Below are 24878 nucleotides of genomic sequence, written 5' to 3' on the forward strand. Positions count from 1 at the left end.
GTACATATTTATTTCATAAGAGGAATATCCTAAAAGCATCACTGTACAGTATTCAAGTATAGAGATAGTCTGTTATACAGAAATTCAATACTTTAAGTTGGAAGAAACCTCTTAGAGGTAATCTAGTTTAGCCCTTGGCTCAAAGCCAGGCTAACATTAAAATAGGTAAGATTGCTCAGAGGCTTGTCCAGTTGAATCTTGAAGATCTCCAAGGCTGAGTTTCTACCTCCTCTCTGTGCAGTACAACCTCTTCCATGGAATAGGTTCCCTGCATGCCCTTCCCATATATCTCTGTGAAATTGCCTGTGCTAGAGGTTCTTGATTGCCTCACGTCTCTTTGTTGTGTACGTCTGACAAGTTTACTTCTGCTTTAAGCTGTCTTATGTTATGGAAAGGACAGAAGCTTACAGATCATCTTCTCCCATCATCCCAATATTTGTAGGATTAAAATGCCCAGTTCCTTGTAGGTTTTGCTTGAATGTCATGTGTCATCTAAACAACTAAGTGACCTTTAACTGTTTTTTATCTAGTTTATCAGTATCTCATTTACTGGGCACCAAGGGGGAGGATTGTATACAGTGCTCGGATACAGCTTAATGAATGGTGCCTGCTGGGGAAGAGCAGCGTCCTTTGACTTGTCTGCACATTTGCCACTGCAGCAGTGGAAGCTGTTGGCCAGGGTAAACCCAAACACCCACACAGCTGTGTGATCACTCTCCTCTCCCTTGGGATAAGGAAAGAGTAAAGGAAGGCAAGAAGACTCATGGACAAGATAATGATGTTTTAATAGGGAAGGCCACAGCTTGCACACACTAGCAAAGCAAAAAGGAGAATTAATTCCTTCCTTCTCACTGGGAGGCAGGTGTTTGGCCACCTCATGGAAAGCAGGGCCTTGGCATGCATAATGGTTGTGTGAAAAGAATCAAAGAATTGTTTAGTTTGGAAAAAGCTTATAATGTTATTGTGCCCAACCATTAACCCAGCACTGCCAAGTCCACCACTAAACCATGTCCCCAGGTACCAGATCTAGAGTTTTTAAATACCTCCAGGGATGGTGACTCCACCACTTCCCTGGGCAGCCTGTTTCAATACTTGACAACCCTTTTGATGAAGACATTTTTCCTAATAGCCAGTCTTAACCTCTCCTGGTGCAGCCTGAGGCCATTTACTATTGTTCTGTTGCTTATTACCTGGGAGACGACATTGACCACACCTGGCTATAACCTCCTTTGAGGTAGTCGTAGAGAGTGTTGAGGTCTCCCCTGAACCTCCTTTTCTCCAGGTTAAAAAACCCTGGCTTCGTCAGCTGCTCCTTATATGAGTTGTGCCCCAGACCCTTAACCATAACCACACTTCCAAAGGTTGTAACAAAAAAAGGTTTAGACAAACACTGTAACAACAAATGACTACCCCTACTTCTCCCTTCCCTGAGTTTTTACTGCTGAGCATGGCATCGTGGTGTATGGAATATCCCTTTGGTTGACTTCGGCTGTCCTGGCAGCGTCCCTTCTCAACATCTTGTCCACACCCAGCCTGCTCACTAGGGGTGGGGACGTGGTGGAAAAGAGAAAATGCCTTGATGCTGCTCATGGATTTTTCAGCAACAAGAGAACTATTGGTTTCTCTTACTTATGAGTGTTACCAACACTGGTTTAGCTACAAATCTAAAGTACAGCACCATAAGGACTGCTGTGAAGAGAGTTAACTGTTCCAGACAGACACAGTGCAGCAGCCTGGAATGTGGTTGACCTTCATCACCACAAGGCCCCACTGCTGACTCTTGAGTTTGTTGAACCTCACAATTTTCCTAACCCATTAGTCCCAAATCTGAAGTGTTGGATGTGTTATTCTGTGCCACTTGCAGGACTTCACAATTGTCTCTGTTCACTGTCATGAGATTCCTCAGCTCAGTCCTCTAGCATGTTGAGGACTTTTGAATAGCACCTCTGTTCTCTAACACTGTAACTACTTCCTGGCCTTCTGGGCTGATACCAGCTGCAAACTGATGTTAATGCCTTTTGCCTTCGCTTTCAGGTCATTGGTGAAGATGCTAAACTGTATTAGCCCAGAATCGTCTCCTGGAGACTGTCTAAATGCATTTCAGTTAGATTTTTGAGCCACTGACACAAGCCTTTAAGTGTGGCTGTCTGGGCAGATTTTCAGCCACCCCAAAGTTGGTACTTACCTAGCTTGGTACAAGAGATGCTGTGGGAGGTGGCATCAGAAGCCTTTTTAGATTCAAAGTAAATTACATCTTTTAGTGTCCTTCACCCCCAAACCCACCTGTTTCCTCATGAAAACTTACTAAGTGCATGTTGGTAATTCTCAGTAACCTTACTTTGTCCAAGATGAGGTTGACTGTCATGCTTCAGGTTCTTGCCCTTTTTTGGCGATGAGTAAGTACAGCCTTTATCAGTGCTATTTTGTGGTCAGAGTTTTCATTGGTTATATTGGAATTGGACAATGGGTGATCTCTTTGCATTAGAAATACCTGTAGACTGTATGAAGATTATGCTCACTTGTGCAGAGCTGTACTGAGAAAGGGGATCTTTGAGAAGGAGAATTCAGCACAAGTCGAGGCAAACTGGGAGCGTGCTATCTAAAGGGATTAGACTGCAGCTCTAAGAGTTCCATGTATTTTTTACAGAAAGAAGCAGACTAAAGATAGATTGTTGAGGTAGCAAAAACTGCATCTTTTTCCCTATCTGTTGACAGAGATACTGTTTTTCTGACATAGCTTTTGTTTTGTTTTTGTTAAACACTAAAAATTATAGCGGGTTGACTGGCAAACCTCATGCCATCTGTTTTAACAAAAAGTAAGCTGACTTGGTTTATTCGTGCAAGGGTCAAAAGAGGGTTACAAGGACTAAAGCCTTGAAGAGTTTAAGGCGTTCATTTGCAACATGGGAGACCATTAATACAGTGTGAAGAATGGATTTTGGTTAGGTTTTGATTAAAAAGGCAGTTGGAAGAATTAAGCTTCAGATCCCTTTGAAGTTGAGCAATTTATCATCTGTTCGCATTAGAAACACGAGCAGACTGTGTGAAGATTATGCTCACTTCTGGTAAAAGAAGAGACTTTTTAGAACTGAGATTTGTTCTTAAAATGGCTTGATTTTGAAATTTTCTGCTGAAGATGCATTTCTATATTAAAAATCAGTTTGTAATGTGTTCTTTTACCTATTGAAGGTACTTATATTGGTTAGATACATGAAGTGTAGAATCAAAATGTATTTTCAAAGAATAGTAAAAGTCTAATGTTGAATTTTCACGCATTTATTTTTCAGGAGCTGGTGAATCGGGGAAAAGCACAATTGTCAAGCAAATGAAGTAAGTGTGGCAAAATACTGTGATAGAGAAATATTTTTTAATTTTATTAGAGAATTTATTTTTTTTTTTCTTCCATAGGATTATCCATGAAGCTGGTTATTCAGAAGAAGAATGTAAACAGTACAAAGCTGTTGTCTACAGTAACACCATTCAGTCCATTATTGCTATCATTAGAGCAATGGGGAGGTTGAAGATAGATTTTGGTGATCCAATCAGGGCTGTGAGTATTGAAGTACATACACAGACATACAGCTGACATATCCATACTATTTCCTTCAGAAATCTTTGTAAGATACAGTGAAAACTAAATGCTTTTGGTCTTTACATGGCAAGGTGACCTGTGGAGAAATCAGCCCTGGGTTGATTCACAACAACTATTTGGTTTAGATAGTATTTTCCAAATCCTGTCTAAATTTGGAGAACTAAACATCTGGGTCTTACGGAGTCCACAGTCATGTCTCTATTTGTATAGACTTGTGGGTTATTAGGTAGGTCATTTAAGTTAGACATCTTCACATTCCTTAAAAAATACTTTTAAAAAAAATAGCTTAAATAGGGAGGCATCTAGCTACTTCTGCACTGTACTGTCTGCACTTCTCTATTAGGTCATAGACACAGCAGTGCCTGAAACATTGCCAGCATCTGAGCTCGATCCTGTTTCATACTGATTTCCAGTGTTGAGGACTTCTATTTTGCTCGAAGAGACATGGGCATGGACCTACTGCTGGGATTCCATTTTTTCATTATACCAATTTTGGGATTTTTCCCAAGAAATGAGACCTTTTCCTAAGCTTTTCTGTGCCTTTTCCATCTTATTTCATCTAATGTCCCACATGCAAAGCTCTGATGAGTTTATTTGCCGTTCCACCTATTCGTATCTCCAGTCCTAACCCTATGCTCTTACCTGTGGTGACCCTGGTTATGTCCATGTGTGGTCAGGCAGGAAGATGCTTGGTCTATCTCCGTAAAATGCTCAGTTTACATGGTTTTACTTGTTGTCTTGTTACAAGAGTCTATACAGTCTGTGCTGCAGTGCTGAAATTGATGCCCAAACTTGTTAGTCTGAATAGCAGTTAAACTTGATTCAGGTTGTATGCTTTTATCTCCTCCCCTTAGAAGTCAGTGTCACAATGTGGAATGCTTGCCAGTACCAGTTTTGAAGCTGGAACTTGCCACATTGTGGCTGTCTCTCAGGAGAGATGGAGAAAGGGTTTTGCTCTTCGGGTATTGAAATAAGAGGCATATTTTGTCATAAATTCTTTCTATCACTTTAAGGTGGAGCTACAGTTTGGGAGGAGAGGAGGGTCTTTAAAAATAAGAAACAGTATGTGGATTCTTCATTCTTGACAGTCTTGTATTCAAGATTTTATTAGTTGCTTGAAAAGCAATTAGTAAATGTTAGAGAGTATTCATTCAGTAACCTTGTGAAATGCAGTATGTATGGTTGCCATAAGGAAGACATTTGTAAGATTATGTATAGTGAGTCATAAAGTTGTATCTGAAGTCGAAATCTGACTGACAGCCAATTACAGCCATTATTTTATGTACATATGTTAGTTCTACCTGATGTCTCTTCAGCTGTAAGCATAACTAGTAAAAGCTTCAATTTCATTGGTTATTCATCTCCACGTTTGCTCTCATGTTTGCTGTAGTCTGCCCTTACGACCAAAGTTTTCCAGAGCACTGACAGTATTTCACTGCTTGTTAGTTCACTGTTTGTGCAGTCCTCTCTGGAGTCTGGCAGTTAATGTTGGAAAGAGGCAGATGGTAGACTTATGTTACTAAATGCATAGTAAGAGAAAATGGAGGAGGAGTAAATTTAGGTGCTAGCAGATAAAATGACTAACAAGATGATTTTGAGGGCTATCTTATATATTATGTCAGTTTTAAGTCATCTGAGTTTCTCAACTTCAGAGAGCTATAAAAATGATGAGGCAAACGTCTGTCGGGAATGATCTTAAAATTGTTGTCCATCCCTTTGTACTTAGTCACATCTTGGAGGTCCAAATTATTTTTTTTTCCAGAGCAACATTGCTATGGAACATTAGCACTGGTTGTTAGTACTAGTATGTTTATACGTCAATTATTTTCAATTTTATTCTATTTTGTTTTAATGTTATTACCTTTTGGTGGGAAAAAGAAGCTCAAAATTGTATCTGCTGGTGTAAACTGTTATATTCAGATTATTTTCCTTAAATTTCTGAGGTTATTTTCTGAGGGTTTTACTCTAAATGGGGTAAGGTTTCTTTTAAAACCATATACTTTTATTTCTGTCATAAGACTAATGGTAGAGCAGTGAGTTGAATGTTCTCTTTTTTCAAGTTATTGAATCAAGGGAGCACAGATAACACCAGCAGCTTCAGTAATGGTCAGTTGTAAGTATGGTGTATGTTCCTCTGTGCTTCAGGACAGTTTAAGTAGAAACTGTGTTTTGAGAGGCATTTAGTAAATGTGCTTCAAAGGACTATAGACCACTTTCTGAATGTCAGACTAGTACTAGTTAGAGAGATAGTTAAATTAGTTTTTTTACATTACTTCATGTATGCAATCGGATTAAAAAGGGTGACGCCTGTAGAGGAAGCTGCCCCATTTCAGTGTAACTGAAGGAAAGTATCTAGCATTGATTAATAATGAAAATAGGACTTGATCATTGCATACTGCCTCGCTTGTGGTGTCTTTGGTATGCCATCTTTAGCAAAAGGAGAATGGGGTAACAGAGACCATTTTTTATTTTAATGTTTGGCCTTTTAAAAAGCTGAAATCAGTTCTCTTGTTCTACCTTCTCTTTCCCCGCCCCCCTGTTTGAGAGCATATAGAGATACATAAAAGTCAGACCATCTTAGGTATGAAATGTCATCATCTTTTGTGACAAAACTGTCAGTTTCTAACCTGTTTTCATCATCTGTCTTAATATATTGTCTCTTCTTAAAGATTTGCTGCATTTGAGTTGTAGTTGCATTTGCATCCACGAGCAATATTCAAGACCAGAATTGTCATTCAGGTTTTTTTTTATGCAGGCATAGTGTTCAAGTTAAAGTCCCTGAGATCTGACTTTCCAACCCTTTGATCTTTACAGCTCTGGGTTTTGTATGTAATTATTAGAGCAATCCATTAAATTTAGATTATTTGTCCACAATTTGTCCGGTCTATGTATAGTATTTTTGTTTGACGAATGTTCTTTTAGATTTCTACCTACTCTAACTTTCAAAAGACACTTTCAGTTATACATCAGATACCTGTTCTTCATATGTGTACCTACAAATGTATATATATGTGTTTAAATCTCTTCAAGTTTGTGTTGGTTTGACTGGACTGCAAGCCTTTCATTTTCAACCTCTGAAATTTAGTATCACCCAATCCATCTGTAAACAATTCCCCTGTTAGGTCATACAATCTTTGATTATTTAGGTCTACAGTGGACAGTATCTTTAGAACAATCACTGCTTTCTGTGCTTATCCTGAAAATGTTTTTTTTTTTTTCCACAGCTTAGTGTTTGAACAGCAAAGTGACAGATTTTTCTACAGATTTGCATCTGTGTCTTCACTTACTGTAATAACCTTATATGTTGCCTTTTTAAATCCTCCTCTTTCTTGAAATACTTCCAGTTCCCAGCTGTTGTGTCTAAGTCTCTCTTTTCTCCTTCCTCCTTTCCAGATGCATTGTTCTCTTTCTTTTAATTACTGGACAAACTGTACATGCTGTGGGTAGTAGTTCCAAGATGATTTTTCTGGCTGACGTACCTTGGCATTGGATCATGTTCTGCCAATAACCAAGGTCAAGCAGCTACCCACAGGAGAGTACTAATGTGGACCTTCCCTGTACCCATCTGCTGTCTTTCCTCCAGTGCCTTACAGGTCTAAATGTAATAGAAGTACTTTAAAAAATAAAATACTAAGTTTCTTTGCTCAGTCAAAATTGCATGTCACTGGTCAACTGGTCAAATGCTATTAAAAGGGGAATGGTGGATTTACATCTTGTACTCCATTAGCCTCACTGTCAAAGCCAGTTATTATATATAGTTTTAAAATCCAGCATTTGCTGTTAAAAATCTTGATGTTTGCTTGATACTCCATTACCAGGAAAGCCTGGTCTCTGTAGAATAATTAAGGCAATGGATATTTGTAGCTGATTTGTCTGGAAAGGTTTTTAGAAGTGTTTTTCTAATTCCTGATACATGATTTGGGAAGAAGGGATTACTTCTCACTTTTGAAGTTGTGTAATTAATTAAAATTAAGTAATTAATGTGTTTTCTTAAGTTATTCAATATACATCTGCACTTCTGAAGGGTCTAGTCTGTATTGTAACCATTTTATCCAGTATGTGGTATTTTATGAGCAAATATGATTAACTTTAGGTTTGAACACAAAATATGTTACTACTCCTGTTTACAAAAACTTAGCTCAAGTTATAAACAGACGAGGAGAAGCTTTATCAGCTAAAGAGAAATTTGATTTTGTAGTCTTTGTTGTTGAAAAATGTGGGAATTAATATCCAATGCAGAATACTAAAATTAATTGTTTTCATTCACATTTTTTTGTTTGGTTACATTCACATTTACCAAGTTCAGTAATGCATTTGCTGAATATAGTTCTTAGGTGATAATACTTCTGTTGTGGTTCTCAATATTTCTCTCTTCACCTTGTGTTTACACCCTGAAGGATGATGCTCGTCAGCTCTTTGTGTTGGCTGGAGCAGCAGAAGAAGGATTTATGACTTCAGAGCTTGCTGGAGTTATCAAGAGACTGTGGAAAGACAGCGGGGTTCAAGCCTGTTTCAACAGATCTCGAGAATACCAGCTCAATGACTCTGCTGCCTAGTAAGTACAGTCTGACAGACAAGATTCCCTTTGCCTTCTAACTAGTAGCTAAAGCAGTATGAGGTGTCATCTTTTGACAAATTCTGCTCCTATGTAGATGGAAACCACAGAAGTATCTGAACAAAGATAGTGTATACTTGGGTCAAAATGCTGCAGCAAAGCTTTGAGGTTGGAAAGGAAGAGGTGTAGTGTAATTAGGAACTTGTCATGCTCTGACCAGGTGTTTCACTCCCTTATAGAAGACAAAAATTGCTCTAAGGTGCTTTAATAGCATTTCTCTTACAAAATCATGACTTAAGTACCTTTTCAGTATCTGAACGTGTCCAAAAAATGTGATGACATGATCTGTATTACCAAGGATACTCTTTCATGTTCGTAATAGTCCTATTTCAACATTGCTACGTTTTTATTTTTAATTAATGGTCTCTACTGTAAATGTGTTGAGCCAAGAAACAATTAGAATGTATCTTTTATGCTAAGGCACTTCAGTAAGAAAATATTAAGGAACTAGGAATGCAAAAATAAGATGGTGTGGTAGCAAGTAATGGTAAGTCAGTAAAGGAAGAGAGTCTACTGAGGGAAATATGAGATGGCAAAGCATGGCAATAGCAGTGATACTGCCTTATAGTGCAATTTTTTAAAGCTTTATGATTCTGAAGTATTTTGTAGTGCTTGAAGTTTTTTCTCACTTGTGTAAACTTTCTTCCATATGGAGCACTTCATTTGGAGATTCACATAGTCTCCTGTGGTAACCTCCTGTGTTTTGTTTTGTTGTTTTAGAAACCTCTAACTCAAGTTTCATAAGAAAACTGTTCTTCTAGCCATATAAACGTATCTGTAAAATTGTTAACTTCTTGTTACGCAGAAAATAGAACACAATGCGTTCCCTGTTTACTATGGGAAAAGTATGAGTAAGCTGTATGGTTTTTAGAAACACTGGACTTGGCCTACATTGCAAGAATTTTGGCAATGAAAGCATGCTAATTGTAAAAGAGATGTGCAATTAGAAATTCTCGATAGAAACTTAATTGTTATGTATTAGGCATTTTTTTAGACACATTAATTCTGGGCAAAACACTAAGTTATTCTTTTCATATCTGTTAGCAAATAGAGTGGTTTTGGGCTTTGTTTATGGTTCAATGTAATCTGCAGTTCAGTAGGTTACGAAGATGAAGATGTTCTAATTAGTGCAAATAACACCGATGTATATGGAACCATGTTTGCATTTTGGAATTGCAAAGGAAGAATTCTTTGCAGTGGAATAAATTGCCTAAGTTTTCTTTCATCTAGGATGAAATTTCGTTGTGTGTCTAAAGCTTATTTTGAAAAAACTTGAAAATTTGGAATACTGTGTCTTTTGTGTCTCAGAGAAAACTAATTTATAAAATTCAAGCACAATGTAATGAATGGACCTAGAACTTCTGTAATTTTTTTGTAATTATTTTGTTGCTGTTTTATGAATAACTGAAAGCAGTGTTTATTTTTACCTTTAGTTACTTGAATGACTTGGACAGGATAGCACAAACCAGCTACATTCCAACTCAACAGGACGTTCTCAGGACTAGAGTGAAAACTACAGGAATAGTGGAAACTCACTTTACTTTCAAAGATCTTCATTTTAAGTATGTAAATCATGCTGCATGGTTATCTATCCATCAAAGTTCCTGTAAAATTATAGAATAAGGCACTCAATGGTGTAATTTAACAAATTTGTCTAATCAGAAGTTTATTTCCCCTGCCCCCATTTTTTATGGGGAAAAAAAAAAGGCATGTGAGAGTTGTTGGAACTCTGATAAATGTTTTGGTTTTATTGAAAATGTTTTCTAAGGATACTTTTGATATAAATTAAATCTCAAAACGAAATATTGCATTTTTTGCCATGTTAAATAGCTGTTCTATTGGATTCTTGTTTTAAATTCCATTGGAGAACTGGAGGCTTATAAGAGTTTGCTGGTGTTGTATGAAAGAGTAAATCCATTTTCCTGAAGAGCTGAATTCAAATATGTGCTGTACTTTAAGGTAGTAGTTTAGAGATGAAAAACTTATGTTTTCTGTGGTGTGGGATTTATAAAGTGATGTTAATATTCTGAGCATTTTATGTCTAAAGACATAGAATCATAGAATGGTTTGGGTTGGAAGGGACCTTAAAGAACATCTAGTTCCAACCCCTCTACAGTGGACAGGAATGCCTTCCACTAGACCAGTTTGCTCAAGGTCCCATCCAACCTGGCCCTGAACACTACCAGGGGTGGGACATCCATAACTTCCCTGGGCAGCCTGTTCCAGTGCCTCATCACCCTCACAGTAAAGGATTTCTTCCTAATACCTGATCTAAACCTATGCTCTTTCTCTTTGAAGTCATTCCCCCTTGTCCTCTCACAACGTGCTCTTGTAAAACGTTTGCCCTGACTCATGTGCAGCATTCAAGGTGAAAACACAAGATAGTGTTAGCCATCATAGTATAGTACACTGCTTCCTACTAATGAGGAAGAATGTGAAGAAAACTCAGTAAAACACACATTAAATATGCAGAAATTGTTGTCAGCATGTCTATATTATAAATTTGCTTAGTATCTTCATGGAAAATACTTTTTCTCATGGAAATGCACAGCAAATACTGAAATATGGATACTTCAGGACCATCAGTACTGTGGAAATCTGTTTTGTTTCCTTGTTTTAGGGTTTAAGAAAACAAAATTGTATTAATCCACAAAAGAATAGCTGATAAATGGTAATGAATCTCTTGCAAACATAAGGAGAGTAGTCCTTAGCCAAGTCTCAAGAGAGGACTTCAGTATTCTCAGGACCTCTCTATCTTCTCACTTTCTAATGTTTCTTGTTCCCTATTATAGATGGGTCTGGTCTGTACAGATTATTGGGACTGTTACAAGGACCATATGGTTACACTTCTGTAAAATGTGTCTCTGAGCCAGGCCTGTGGAATTATTTAGCTGTAATGTTGTACATTCAAACACCTGTACCTGTGCCTTAGGCAATAGGCTTAATGAGTTATTGGGAGGGCTTGAAGTACACTCTTACATAACCTTGAAAAGAGCTTTTAAGATGAAGCAAAGGCATGAAAGGCTCGATTATACCAAGACAAGGGTACAGAAGTATGACTAGCTGCACAGGATCATTTTTTTTCATGATCTTTTCTTTCCTGTTCTGCTGTGTGTGTTTAGATTCTTTCAGATTGAGCCTCAATTCAGTCTTCTCTATAAAGCGCTTAGCATAGCTTTGATTATTGGTTCAAACCAAAATGCAAATACCAAGTCATCTTCATCCTGTTTCTTTAGACTAGTCCAAAAGTTGAGTCTGATTATTTACTACTTTTGTGTTCAAATAATACTTTTTTTGTACAAGTGTTAATTCTTATGGAAATTCAGGTCTCAGTATAAAGTTATAAAGCATAGCATTAAAATTGACAGGAGTAATTACTAAAATTTAAGGGATTCATTATTAAGGTATACAAGTATAAAGTATCTTCTATGGGTACAGCCATTGCTGATAGTTTGAGAACTAAGTAGGAGTAGTAGGTGGCTGGCTTACATTTGTATAGGGTGATATCCAAAGACTTCCCTTCAAATATATTTCTGAAGGTAAGGAGCAGGAATATCTTTCCTTTTTTTCATCAGAAATAATCTTTCAAGTGTTTTTAACATGGCATTATCTCAGTGTAGAATATTAAAAGGACAGTGAGCATTGTCACTTGGCAGTTGTTCGCCCAAGTAGAAGACCTTGTCAGAGGTTACAGTGTTTCTGACAGTTTTCCATGAGTAAGCAAAGGCTCTTTCTTTTTTTTCTAATTTGTTTCCTTCTCTACTTACTTTTACTGTGTTTGTTTTTCAAATTAATATCTACCAACTTGGAACACTAAGATACCTAAAAATACCAACTGTAATTGAATCCCTTCAAGTGCAATTTACAGGGTTTGTGTAGTGCACTAACATGAAATCGGTGGGATTTTTTACCTGTGCTGCCCTTGAAAGGTTACAGCTCAAGGAAAACAGGAAAGGGGGATAGTAAAAAGTACAAGTCAGCTTCAGTAAGTGTGTCATATGTGAGACCTAATTGCATTTCCAGAAAATGCATTTATTAGAGAGAAAATGATGGTTATTTTTACTATGTTAATGCTTATTTTGTCTTCTAAGATAATCTCTTAAAAAAATAGCCTATTTAAACATGGCCAGTTGAAGACTAGATTTAAGTTGTAATTTGATTTAGAAAAGAGAGGAGCTAAAACTCACCAGGATTGAGAGTCCATGTTGTTGATCAGTATCTTTTATCATTTTAAACTTTTTAGTAAAGCTAACTCTTTATTTTATACAGGTTATAATTAACTTTGTTAATGAAATATAATACTGTAAATAATTAATTTTGTTTATCTTTCACATCATACATTCTCTTGTTCTCTAAAATGTATAAGAAGACTTTTAAGGCTTTATTAAAATTGAGGTTTATACTGAGAAAAATAGTAATTAATACAGGGATACAGGGATTTTTGCTTTCTTTTTAAGATGTTGTTCTCAGACTTACACAGCTGATAATTCCAGATTTTACTGGTTAATGTTCAGAACGCTAGAAATTCCAAAGTTCATTCCCTACTTTGTACTTCTGTTTTGCAGAATGTTTGATGTTGGAGGCCAGAGATCAGAGCGGAAGAAGTGGATTCATTGTTTTGAGGGTGTTACAGCAATTATTTTTTGTGTGGCACTAAGTGATTATGACTTGGTCTTGGCTGAAGACGAGGAAATGGCAAGTACCCTAATGTTGAAGAAGGGAATAGTTGTTGGATAGAAGCTAAGCTTGGAAGGAGAGCTATAAATGGGTCTTTTGAAGTATTACTGCTTTATAAGATGTATGGGGTTTGTGCTTTCTCAGTGAAATGAGTGAAATGGTGATGCAAGTCATGCTTTTGGGTTCCAGAGTATTTCCTCATATTCTCAGAAGGAATATTAAAAGACAAATATTCTTTTAGCTACACTTCTCATGTTTTATAGGAGCCATAAATTAATGAGGATTCATTGTCAGTAATACACATTTTAGTCTCTTTATGGATGCTAGAAGTACATGGAAAGAAATTTTTTTACTTACCTGTATCTGCTTTACTACATTTTGTTTTCCTTTCCTTCCTCAGTCTTCAGTTTTTGTTTCTTTCTAACTGTGTTTCTCCAGTCTCTTGTCATAGTTTCAGAAATATTTCTCTTCCTTTTCCTTTCCAACACCCTTGGCTCCTTTCTCCTCTTTCAAGAGTTTACTCCTTCTGTGTCACTGTGCCCAGGGGGCATTTTACTGTCTTGAGTCGTCTGAAGTGATGCTTACGTCTTATGTGTGAATCATTAACAGACTCTTGTGCTCTTCCTGCAACATTCTATAAAATATAATTTGGGGAGGACAGAGAAATAAGAAAACCTTTCAAGTCAAATGTAGTCAAAGAAGGTCATAGCTAGTATCCTGCTACTTAAATGACTGGAACTTGGCCAAAGTACTTACATGTTGGATAATTTTTCTACAGAGTTAAATATTATGGTAAGAGTTAAAATACCTGCTTACTTGATTCTCTAGTTTTGTAGAACTTTTTTCCTTATTCTGGAGTATCAGCTAGGTGCAGAATTTATTTTCAATTTCCAGAAGATCTAATCAGTGTTAAGACAAATTCAGGTAACTCAGCAATTCTTGTAGAATATCTGTACTGCAAAATGTCAAAAAACACTAAAAATTTCTGTAATATTAAAAACTTAAACCTGGAAATGAGAAAAAGTACGTGCTTAAACCCTGCTGGTGGAAGTGATCTTTGTGGTACTCTTGGCCTCTCTATTTCCCTGCAGTAAAATATGATTTTGTTTGCTAAAAACTAAGATTCGTAACTGGTTCATTTGTAACTAATCAAAAATATGTATCCTGATTTTACTACTGAAGTCTGATAAAATACAAAGTGACTGGGTTTTTTTTCAATTACAGAATCGGATGCATGAGAGCATGAAATTGTTTGACAGTATCTGCAACAATAAATGGTTCACAGACACTTCTATTATTCTGTTCCTGAACAAGAAAGATCTTTTTGAAGAAAAAATCAAAAGAAGTCCTCTCACTATTTGCTACCCTGAGTATGCAGGTATTGGAGGGGTGTGCAGATATCAAGGGGGTTTTTTGCTAAATACATAATTTTTGATGCACAGATCATGAGGAGCTGTATAACTCTAGGCATCTAAAATATTTATATGACCTAAGGTTTAAGATGGGGAGTTCTTTTTATGGATCACAAATAAAATAGTGCTTAAGTCTTTTTATCCAGATGAAATAATGCTGGTCCACTGATAGCATTTATATGTTACTGCTGCAACTATTGAGGCTCGTTTATTTAGCCCATTTTTATTTCTGATGTTCTCTTACTTTTGTACTTTGATATAAGTAGGAATTCCTGAGATACATGAGAATTTTTTGAACAGGGAGTGTACATACATTTTGACATGTGGCTTATTCAGAATATACATAGCAAAGGAGAATGAATTCATGTAACAGGTCAGCATTTTTATGTGTAATTTTCACTGTAACTTCAGACTACTGCATTGTAGAGAAAATAGCATGTTGGAGGTAAAAAGCTTAGGAAAAATGTGTATGCCAAGTGTCTTTTGAGTGTGGGAAAACCCCAAAACTTTTAAAAACATAAAATTTGAAAGCACATAACTTGAATGAAGGAAACAAAATATCCTTATCTAGCAAAGTGACTGGTCATTAATGACTTGTTCCTCTGGCACTGAAGTAAATGGAAAGACTATTCCTGCACCTGGAACTGAATTGGTTGCTAAGTTTTTATTCTTACAAATGCATCCAAAAGGTTTTTTTAGTGCTATCTTAAAGCAATGGCTGTGGAATTACTCTTCTTCAGGTTTAGGTAAACTGTTTCCAAAGAACCAGTTCCTTCACAGATAAGTGTGCATCTTGTTCTTCCTCTGTTGGAAACCTGCTTACTGAGCAATTTTCTTTTTCTAGGGTCAAACACTTATGAAGAAGCAGCTGCTTACATTCAGTGTCAGTTTGAAGATCTGAACAAGAGAAAAGACACAAAGGAAATCTACACTCACTTCACATGTGCCACAGACACAAAAAATGTGCAGTTTGTTTTTGATGCTGTAACTGATGTCATTATTAAAAATAACCTTAAAGACTGTGGCCTCTTCTGAGAACAGACAAAAGGTTGTTAAATGGTAAATTACATGCCTGAAAACAGGACTTAAACATTTGGAATATACCCATGCTGTGTAAAACCTGCATAGATATACTTAATTCTCTTTTATTTTATTTTTAGGTTTGGAGATTGACTTCGCACAATTCTAATCTGATTCTTTTCAAGGTGAAAGAAGTACAAAATGCATTGTGCTGAATGATAGATCAGTACTGTACTTGCCTGTTTTAACAGCTTTATTTATGTTTGTCTTGTAAATTTAAGTAATTAGTTAACACTGAGATGTCAGTTGATTGTATGTAAACTTACAATTGTAGTAATGTATTTGTATAAACGTTGAACGGAATATTTTAGTAACTTGATGTCCTCTAAAACATTCCTCTAAAATTTCCTTGTTTTATGAAGATACTCTTAGAGGAGACAGACACTTTTTGCCTTTGGATTATTTAAACATCTTGTAAAATTAAATTTTCTTTTCATCTTAAGGGTGCATGCTGCCTTATTCTTTGTTTTTGTTGGTAATACTGTATATGGCATTAGCTTTTTTGATATTTAAACAGCCTCATAGACCTTCTCAGACTTAAAGAAACATAACCAATAAACTTGTTTTTTGCCTTAAGTTTTGAAAAATAATCTTTTTATAAATTTAGGATAAATGCAAAGATTATTTTAAAATTTAAATGAAATCCACAGTTTATGAAATCTAGGCTTACTGTCTTTGCAGTGGAAATGTGGCAGCACTGGGAAATAAATGTTTAAGGGTCAGTTATCACTGAAGCTGATGGAAGTGCAAAAAGGAAGTTGTTAAAACTATTCATATCAATAAAAAAATTTGATGCTGTGGTCTTTACTCAGTGGAGTGAATGGAAAAGTTACCTTTGGGGTTTTTTAAATAGACAGTTAGCAAAGGCTAGACTTCAGAGTAATGTTTTTTCTGCTTACTTAAAACATAAGTTCATGTTCTCCTTTAACTTTTTGCTATTTTCTGGTATTAAAACTAGATGGACATCTTAATAACCATAGAAATATTGGGTTCTCCCACAAAACAAGGCACAGGGACTTCAGAAATTGAAGCAATTTCCTGTTGCATATAGCAAGAATCTTCAGTATTTTGGATAGGGCGTTTGAGTGACTTAGAAGTCCTGATTCTTTAATTTTCTCTTTAATTATAGCCTCACAGTTTAAGTTAAAGATGTTTTTCTTCTGGTTATGCTTTCATTATGTGATTTGCTATCTTAGGTACATATCATCCATTGCCTTAGGGATAGTGCCAAAACTGATTTTTTTAATACAGATTTTAAAAGGAATAAGCTTCTAACTGTAAATAAGCTGATGGTTGTCTTAAATGTATGTTGTCATCTAGAAAACACAAATGTACCAAACCCGGAGATACAATTTTCTATAATTGTTAAAATATTTCAGGCAGCTACAGTACACCATGTGTTCTTTGAGAAGTAAATAAGTCTTGGAGCCTGTGGCTATTTTTCTGTATTATCTTAGCATTTATGTTCTTAGACATGCTCAAAATATTGAGGTCATTGTTCTGTTGTTTAATTTTTGATTGTGTATGTGTTTAAGTTAGGCCTCTGCTTGAGTAAAACTTACCTGCACTTCTCATTCTTCAGTGCTTTGTTTGTTAGGTACAGAATTGGTAAATGCATTTTAAATGAAAGATTAGAAAGGAGATAACTTATTGCTGGAGGTCGTTAAATATGTTGATACATCATGAGCTCTTTCAGCAGTTATGGTAAGCAATCTGTATATCCTGGGCTGCTTTTAATTGTGCTTTACAGTTCTGGATATGATTTTAAATCTCACTGAACTACTTTGTGGAATTGTATTTACACCTACGTTCAAGCTGGTTTTTTGTACTTAATGTAAAACAAAAAATTGGGATTAATCAAATTAAATAAATTGAAATTTTGTGCCTTGCTTGAAAGAAATGTTTTTCATTAAATGTGCTGATGGAAATCTTTTTGCATCCATTCTGTGGAGGTAAATAGGTAGTAAAAGTGAGAAGATAGGAAGTTAAGAGTAAATGTAAAAACTTTGTGCTAGAAGCATTAATTATTAATTAATTAATATTTTTCCTTCACCATTTTTCCCAGCACCTTCAGTTGGAGAATTTTTGGAATTTCTTAACTAGTGGTTTATTCATATCTTAACACAGAACAAAATTGTGAATTGATTTTGCTTGCTAGTCCACAGATAATCTTGTTTTTTCTGACCTGATGGGTAGCCAGCAGGGATGTTTCCATGTGGATGTGCTGCACTGGTTGGTCAATCTTTGTCCAGAGATAAAGTTGTCAGCCTAGCCCACTTCTCTAGGAAAAGCTAGATTTTGCATGCAGTTGTGGTGGGAGCCACACTCTTACTTTTCACTGCAGCTGTAATAAGGCTCCACTGCGCCTCTCTTCCATCAGGAGCCTGCTTCTCTGTCAGGGCATTGCAGAACACAGAGGAAATGCTGCAGGTGCACCACTGTCTGCGGGACAGTCTTGGCCCTCAGCAGCCTGAGCTCCGTTCTCTTCCAGTTCCCCCTTCCTCTCATTTCTTCTTACAGAGTGTGCAGGCAAACCGCTTTCTCTAGCGTTACACAAGGAAGCTCCCTCTATTATCTTAGAAATTCCTTCAGGTTATTGTAAATGTAGTGTATATAAAAAATCAGACCTTTGTGGTGACTTCTCCAGCCCCCATGGTCTTGTGGACGTGTCTGGTTGAAGTCTCAGTAAAATGCAGCTGTCATTAAACATGTAGCTATTTTTAAGAGGCTTAACACAGTGGAAGGGTGGTTTGGAAAATTTGCTATTTGGCTTCATTACGCGACCTATGGAATCTGGAGTTAATTTGATACTAAATGTAGTAACCATTAACTAAAACAAGGTCCAGGATCACAGCATGGGAACAATATAGCATTTGCTGGATTGCTGTTTCTGGTTCCATGTAGTCAATTAGCATCTTCATGATTTAAAATCTACGTAAAACCTTAGAGAGCAAAAGAGATCCATCTGCAACAGGCTGAACAGCATGGTGGCTGGTGTGCTTTCAGAATTGGGGAAAATTAAAAGATAATTGTCTGTTTCAAATCAAGCGAAAAGGAAACCCTGCCAGGATGCTGGCTGTCCTACTGTGTGAATGTCTCTTGAAGTTGCTTTACTTGATATTAATAACTAAGATCCTGCGGGTCAAAGAGTAATGCCAGGCTTAAAAGCTTCAAAGCCTTGACTCTGTTTCATTTTTTAAAAGGTGTAGGAGGTGCAACAGAAGTCTTTAAAAACCTTGAATAACTCACAGCCCATGCAAGTGCATTCATGGGCTGTGAATGTGGAAGATGAAACTGGTAAAAGAGGAGCTTAATCAGTCATGGAACTATAAGCAGTGCTTGTAGTTCTTGCGCAAGTATCGGGTTTTTGGACTGTGATGAACAGTAATATTGAAATTTCAGTTTTGTTAGGTGCAGGAAAACTGTTTTGTGCTTTTGTCCCTGGAGTTCTTTCAAAGAAGCTGGCTTGACATAGAGGGACCTAGCTCCAGTATTTTACTCAGTTGTATTTCCAAGTCATGAAAATATGCTGTACGTAAAAATGGCTGAGTTAAAATGCATTTATGAAGCTTTTTGTCCTTAGTGTATTTAGAAGCAGTGCTTTTCAAAGTTGGTCATGATTCCAGACACGGTGTTTCTGGCTGGTTTGCTCTGCTTTTGTTTTCTTTTTTGTGGTAGTGAGAAAACTTTGACTGGTACCTGACACAACAGAGATCAGGATTATTGAGCAGTAGGAGTAATTTACTTGATCTAAGGCATAGTTAGACTTACTTTTAAAAGTGCAGTCAATAGGTTGGGATCTATCTATGGGATAGTGTAATGCCATTTTTGGTCACACTCCCTTCTGAGTATTGGGACAGGAAAAAGTTGAGCCCACAGTGTAGAAATACACTTCTGTAGTAGAACTGTATTTTTTTAGCAGTGTGTCAATTCTGAAAGGAATTTCAGAGCATCTGTTACAAAAGAAAGATTTATGCATGCAAAGATGTACTGATCAGAATGTGCTATCTGAAATTTGACTGTTTTTAATTGCAATGGAACAAAAGACATTTAAGACCAAATACATTGTCACTGGAACTCACTGCAGCTTCACAGAACTGGCTGTTCCCAGCTATACCTAAGTCTTTAGTCTCCCTCCTTTTCTGTCCTCCCACTTACTGAGAAGTTTGGGAAGAGGTGGTATCACTGTGCTTCCCCTCACGGGTTGTGCTATTTGTGTCGACATCTGAGGAATGGGTACCTTGAATCCTGCAGAATATGCTGATATGTACTTTCTTTTGCAGATCAAGAATATGCAGATGCCTGATGTAAGATTATTATTAGTATGGTAATGTAAGAATATGCAGCTTGATTAGAAAATAAGTGTATTTAAAACTGCATATGTTTGTATTGAAGAGCATGAAGAAAAGTCTAGGAAATCAGGAACCCTGAGCAGGTGAAGCTTTTCAGTTCTGTAGCTTACAGTAAGTTCCACAATGATCCACAGGCTGATCAGAAGTCCTTACAACATGACACCAAGCACATCGCAAATACCTCTTACAAGCAAGTGTCCTCCTGTCTGCAAAATCAGAATGCACTGAGTACAGTACAAGTGACTGAGTGGGAAACACATTGCAAATAGAAACATACTTCTAGATGGTTTTGTCCTTTGTCAGAATAAAGTAACAGTTTTCTAGACTAAATCCGATGAATAAAACAGCAGTTTTGTATATAGTTTCATAATAATTTGTCTCAGGAATTATAATCTTCCTGTGAAAAAAATATGGTGAGTTACGGTCACAAATTTTCACTCTTCCTCTGTTCCAGTGTCATGATTGTCTTGAAATGTGAATAAATAAGCAAGCCACAAAATCTATTCTAAAAACCCTATGAAACTGTCATCCTGAGAATGCTAAATTGTTTCCATTAAAAAATGCTAATACTTGTCCTGTAAGTCATGATTTTTTTTTTTTTGATAGATTAAAACAAGGATGAAGCTATTCCTCTTTTGATTCCATAAATCACAAACCTACAATACCTTGTCTAACTTTCATTAAGAGCTTTGTTACTAAAACACAGAATATTCTTGTGAGAATACTATTAACTTTGATTTGGTGTGAATTGCCAAAACTTACACTTCTATTCCTCTTAATAAGAATTAAAGGTGAATTTTTAAAAACAAATATCTGTAGTTGTCAACTGCATAATTTAGAATGTAAAACTGAACACTAACAACCAAGAAAAAATCAAAATGACATTGTAATTTTACTGTTGTAAACATTAAAACGTGTTGAAGATGTGAATTTGGCCTGTAGGTCTGTAAGTCAGCAAGAATACTTCATTACATCCAGTAATGATGACCTTTCTACTATTTTTGGCCTTCAACAAAAATGTGATTTTAATCCTTCATAGTTCCAGACAGATTATTGGAAAAAAAGTCAAATTTGTTAGGGATTGCACATGGAGATGAGTACATTTGATCAAATTCTGAAGTTGTTGCATATAGATTCTGCCAGTATCTTTCATGGCTAAGTTGGTTTGGCTTAAATGTCGTTAGTTTGCCTTATTTTTCTACCTATTAACTTAATTCTTTGTAAAGTTCTCAGTCTTTGGCCCTCTGACTCTAAGGAATGGAAGAAAGTCATAAATTTTATGATCTGCTGAGACAAAAAACCATTTTCAAGATGTTTGTAGTCAGTCGGGCACATGAGATTTTAGTTCTGGGAAAACATTAAAGAAAGTATTCAGCGATGATCTTCACAGCTCTGTCCAGCATTTGAAGAAAGCAGCTTTGAGAGGGTGTTGTGGCATGAAGTTGTTTTTTTGGTATGTTTTTGCATGCTTTTGTTGTGTGGAGCTCTAATCATGAGGAAGTAACAGTGAGGTATTTGCAGTTGCTCAGCTACTTATCCCTTTCCCAGGTGCAGCTGTTGATGTCTGTGTGTTAAAGGCCCAGGCAGCCTGATCTTCCATATATTGAGGGAAAGGGTTCTGAGCTACTCAGCAAAAAGAAATGGGCAGGAGGCACCCTTGATCCTCCTGGAGAGGAGACAGGAAGCACTCTTCAGCAGAGTGAATAGAGGTGGAGGAGGAGGGACACAGCTGCACTTCTAATGTCTGTTAAGTTTGTATTTGAGTCCTATCACGGTTTAATGCAGTTTTACAAGTAGAGGTGATGTATTTGGGTGCTGCTAGGAGACAGCTGCTGGTATGTTGTACGCTTAATCTTGGAGCATGTTGTCCTATCCAGATTCTCAGTCATTCAAGATCTTTCTCCCTCTAGTTAAAAGCTGCACCAGAAAGAAATGCTGCTAGAGCTGCAGAATAATAGTTTGCTAGTCTTGAATGAGTTTTGGCTTCACCAGATATTTTAGTGTTGCAGCATTTCAAAGATGATCTGAAAGATAAATCATGAGGTTAAATGGGCTTTATAGTGTTTTAAATATTAAAGTCCAGAGACAGGAACAAGCTATTTTATATCACTTCATTTTTTCCCCAGTAAATCTGTGAAATGAAGATGAATAGAGAACTCCAAGTGCTCTGTGTGAGTCTTCCAAGACTAGTGTTGAAATACGATGCTTCCTTAGGCTGTAAGAGAAACAGAATGAAGGATTTGTGTCTCCTGTGGAACTACAGCAAAGAACTGATAGCACTTCCTGATAACACTTGTGTTTTTAATCCAGTACGCTGACAGTTGACATCCTTGGCAAAAGAGGAGAGAAATACTGGAATAGTATCAATGATACAGGACCCTAAACTACCAGAGTACAAGTGTTCAGGTCATTTGAGGCCAAACTGTGATGGCTGCTGCAAATGGGTTGTTTATACAAACTGACTTTGAGAGAAAGCTTTGAAAGGAGTTACCTGTTCCTTCACTTTCAAAAGGACTGCAGAAAGCAATGAGTAGTCCTGCTAGAAATGCATAATTTGCTTCACTTTAATGTTCAGCATTTCAAGTGAGTTAAAAGAGTTCTTCAAGTGATTGCCTGTCAGCTGGCATGGGGTAATATGTTTTCTTAGCCTTTGGCAAGTGCAATGTAGTTCACATTATTTAAAACAGCAAAATTTGTACTTCGGAGAAGTGAGGAGGGCATGATCACTAAGGAAATAATTTGCAAAATTAAAATTGCATATTAGGTAACTAAGACTTGCATTCTTCCAATAACACACACATCATGTTATGTCAGCATTTCAGAAACTCAATTTTTGAAGTAGATCTGTGCCAGGGAGCATTTCTCATTGCCATGCTTTCTACGTAAGTGAGGGGATGATGACACTAGTAGTATTTTCTATAGTCCAGTTGCAAGGATGTTCGGCTGGCAGTTGGGATGCTGAATCTCAGTCTGATTTTTGAATTACATTTGGCCTGCTGATATCTGAGAAAATCTTCCTGACACATGGGCAAGTAAATACCCTGAAAGTGTTATTTTACCTTGTCATGTTGATTTGATTTCATTTATATGATACTGACCTCTCTCCTTGAAGGACTAGAATGTGTCACAGTTACATCCTAACCATTCATTCCTTTGCAACAAATGTCTGTATCTTCTACTAAGATAAAATAAGTTCCATAGAAAGTCTCAGAGTGAGACCCTTACTCAGCTTCTCGCCCTGAACCGAAGCTGAATTCTGTCGGTATCCTGAAGGAGGACCTGAGCCAGTTGTACCCTATTGTGTGAGAATATTTCTGTCCCTCCTCTTCACCTTTGGATGATAACAAAATCATCCTTTCAGACTTTTTTTTTTTCCACAGGCACCATCTTATTTACAATAGTTCACAATGTCTAATTCTGTTTGAAATCATTTTTTTGAACTGCCAGCTCACTTAAGACTGGCTTGGTCATACATTAGCTGTTTCTCTTTTGAGCTGGATGGATTTGGCCTGAGGAGACTTTGTGTACAATGCATGTGTTCTTAGGCCATTCATTCTTGCAGTTTTTTCTTGCATCAGTTTCCATTTCTCCTTGTCTATCTTGAATTGTGAAGTTATTTATAAATGAAAGGGCTTTAAAAGTGGAAAGCTTTTTTTTTTTTAATTTCCTTTTGGTAGGATGGATGGGGATGGAATACAAAATGAGTGTTTTACTAAAAAATGCCAGTTTGAATCATCTCAGCAAGCTTCAAATTTTTCCATTCCTAAAGATGAGACATTACTTGAGAGGTTTGTACATTGCTAAACTATTTAATACGCTTTTTTACAAAAAAATCGGATTGAAAAGAAAATTTATACTTAATCCCCTTTTTGCCCCTGTCCTGTTTCTGGTCAGACAATTATTAATTGATGACTTCATTAACTCATGATGCCATTAGACATAGGGGAGGCAGACGAAAATCGGAATACTGTGTTCATTCTGGAAGAATTCAGGTAGCACACTGAGGAAAGGCTGAATGATGAAACAGGACTGCAGGAGTTTAACTGAATAATGGAACACTTTCAAATTCCTGAATGAAGACATGCAGCTTCCTTTCAAGGTGTTTGTCCATTGCCTGAATGGACTTTAACTAAAGGCTGCTGTGAAAGCATTTCTGCCTCATTGCCAACCACTATTCTGCTTTAGAGCCATTAATCTTTGCTGTGTTCAAAAAAAGATTCTTAGGAAATCAATTTTCCAATGGCCCAGGAGGTATAAGCTGGACTTCTAAGGCAGATCTTTCTTATGAGCCTTATTCTGGAAGGCAAGATAGTAGAGTTAACATGTCTACACAGGCTTCTGTGCTTTAAACACAGCAAAGTGATGTTTATAGCATTTCATTATATCAAATAAGGTACTTTGTTAGCTGTTGTATCAGCACACCTCTTCACTTGTGTTCTATGTTAGGAGCCCAGTGGTGCTGAATTCTTTGAAAGAGAAATGACATGAGAAGTATGGTGAGAAGGTGTTGGGGTCTCCTTCCCCTGCCATGGAGCCCTGGGAGAGGGGCCCTGGGGGGAGGCACAGGGTTTCCCTGGCCCTGCTCAGCCTCGTTCCCCACTGGTTGTTTTGTGTTCCCCTGCGCGGGCAAGGACCCTCGGGTGCCGTGATTGCCTCAGTTCCTCGGCAGAGCCCCGGCCATGCGGCTGGAGAAATAAACATCTCTGAAACATCTAGCAAGAATCCATCCATATATATCCTTTCCACGGGACTGCTGGTTTGGTGCGTTGTGTTACAGAATCCCCAATGTACCAAATGGGGGAGAATTGCCGGCAAGACACCGATCCCTAAGGACAGAAAATTCATGAGTAAAAACCCACTCTAGATCTCTCTTGTCTCACCTTGGTTTGGATATTCTTTCTGGACTATGGAAGAATCGTGGGAAATGGGGCTCTCTGAGCCACAGAAAGAAATGTATCTAGAAGTTAAAGGAATCCTTGAACAACAAAACAAGAAAGTATTGGAACCGGGAGATCTAGAACATTTTTTTAACTGGCTTTTCAAACATTTCTTCTATATTTCTCGAGACTTACTTTTTAATATTGAACCTCCTGGAACTAGTCATGGGTGTTTTTGGGACAAGATCTGGGATAAGGTAAGGGATCAAACAG

At 37.0% G+C, this 24878-nt stretch overlaps 1 protein-coding gene across 3 annotated transcripts in view; it reads left to right on the forward strand.

The window, feature by feature from the left end:
- LOC116442705 (guanine nucleotide-binding protein G(i) subunit alpha-1) overlaps window positions 1-17265 on the forward strand; it is a 33166-nt gene extending 15901 nt beyond the window's left edge. Inside the window, exons 2-9 of one of the 3 annotated variants that reach the window (XM_032106024.1) lie at window positions 3288-3330; window positions 3409-3550; window positions 7990-8147; window positions 9641-9769; window positions 12773-12902; window positions 14109-14262; window positions 15141-15344; window positions 15457-17265. In XM_032106024.1, coding sequence (XP_031961915.1) covers window positions 3288-3330; window positions 3409-3550; window positions 7990-8147; window positions 9641-9769; window positions 12773-12902; window positions 14109-14262; window positions 15141-15331 — 947 coding nt within the window. In that variant the 3' untranslated portion in view covers window positions 15332-15344; window positions 15457-17265. Of the gene's footprint in view, window positions 1-3287; window positions 3331-3408; window positions 3551-7989; window positions 8148-9640; window positions 9770-12772; window positions 12903-14108; window positions 14263-15140 lie in introns of all 3 variants that reach the window. The other 2 variants (XM_032106023.1, XM_032106022.1) reach the window with 2 other exon arrangements.
- Window positions 17266-24878: the final 7613 nt, after the last annotated feature.

Source organism: Corvus moneduloides, chromosome 4, assembly GCF_009650955.1.
Source record: "Corvus moneduloides isolate bCorMon1 chromosome 4, bCorMon1.pri, whole genome shotgun sequence".
NCBI lineage: Eukaryota > Metazoa > Chordata > Aves > Passeriformes > Corvidae > Corvus > Corvus moneduloides.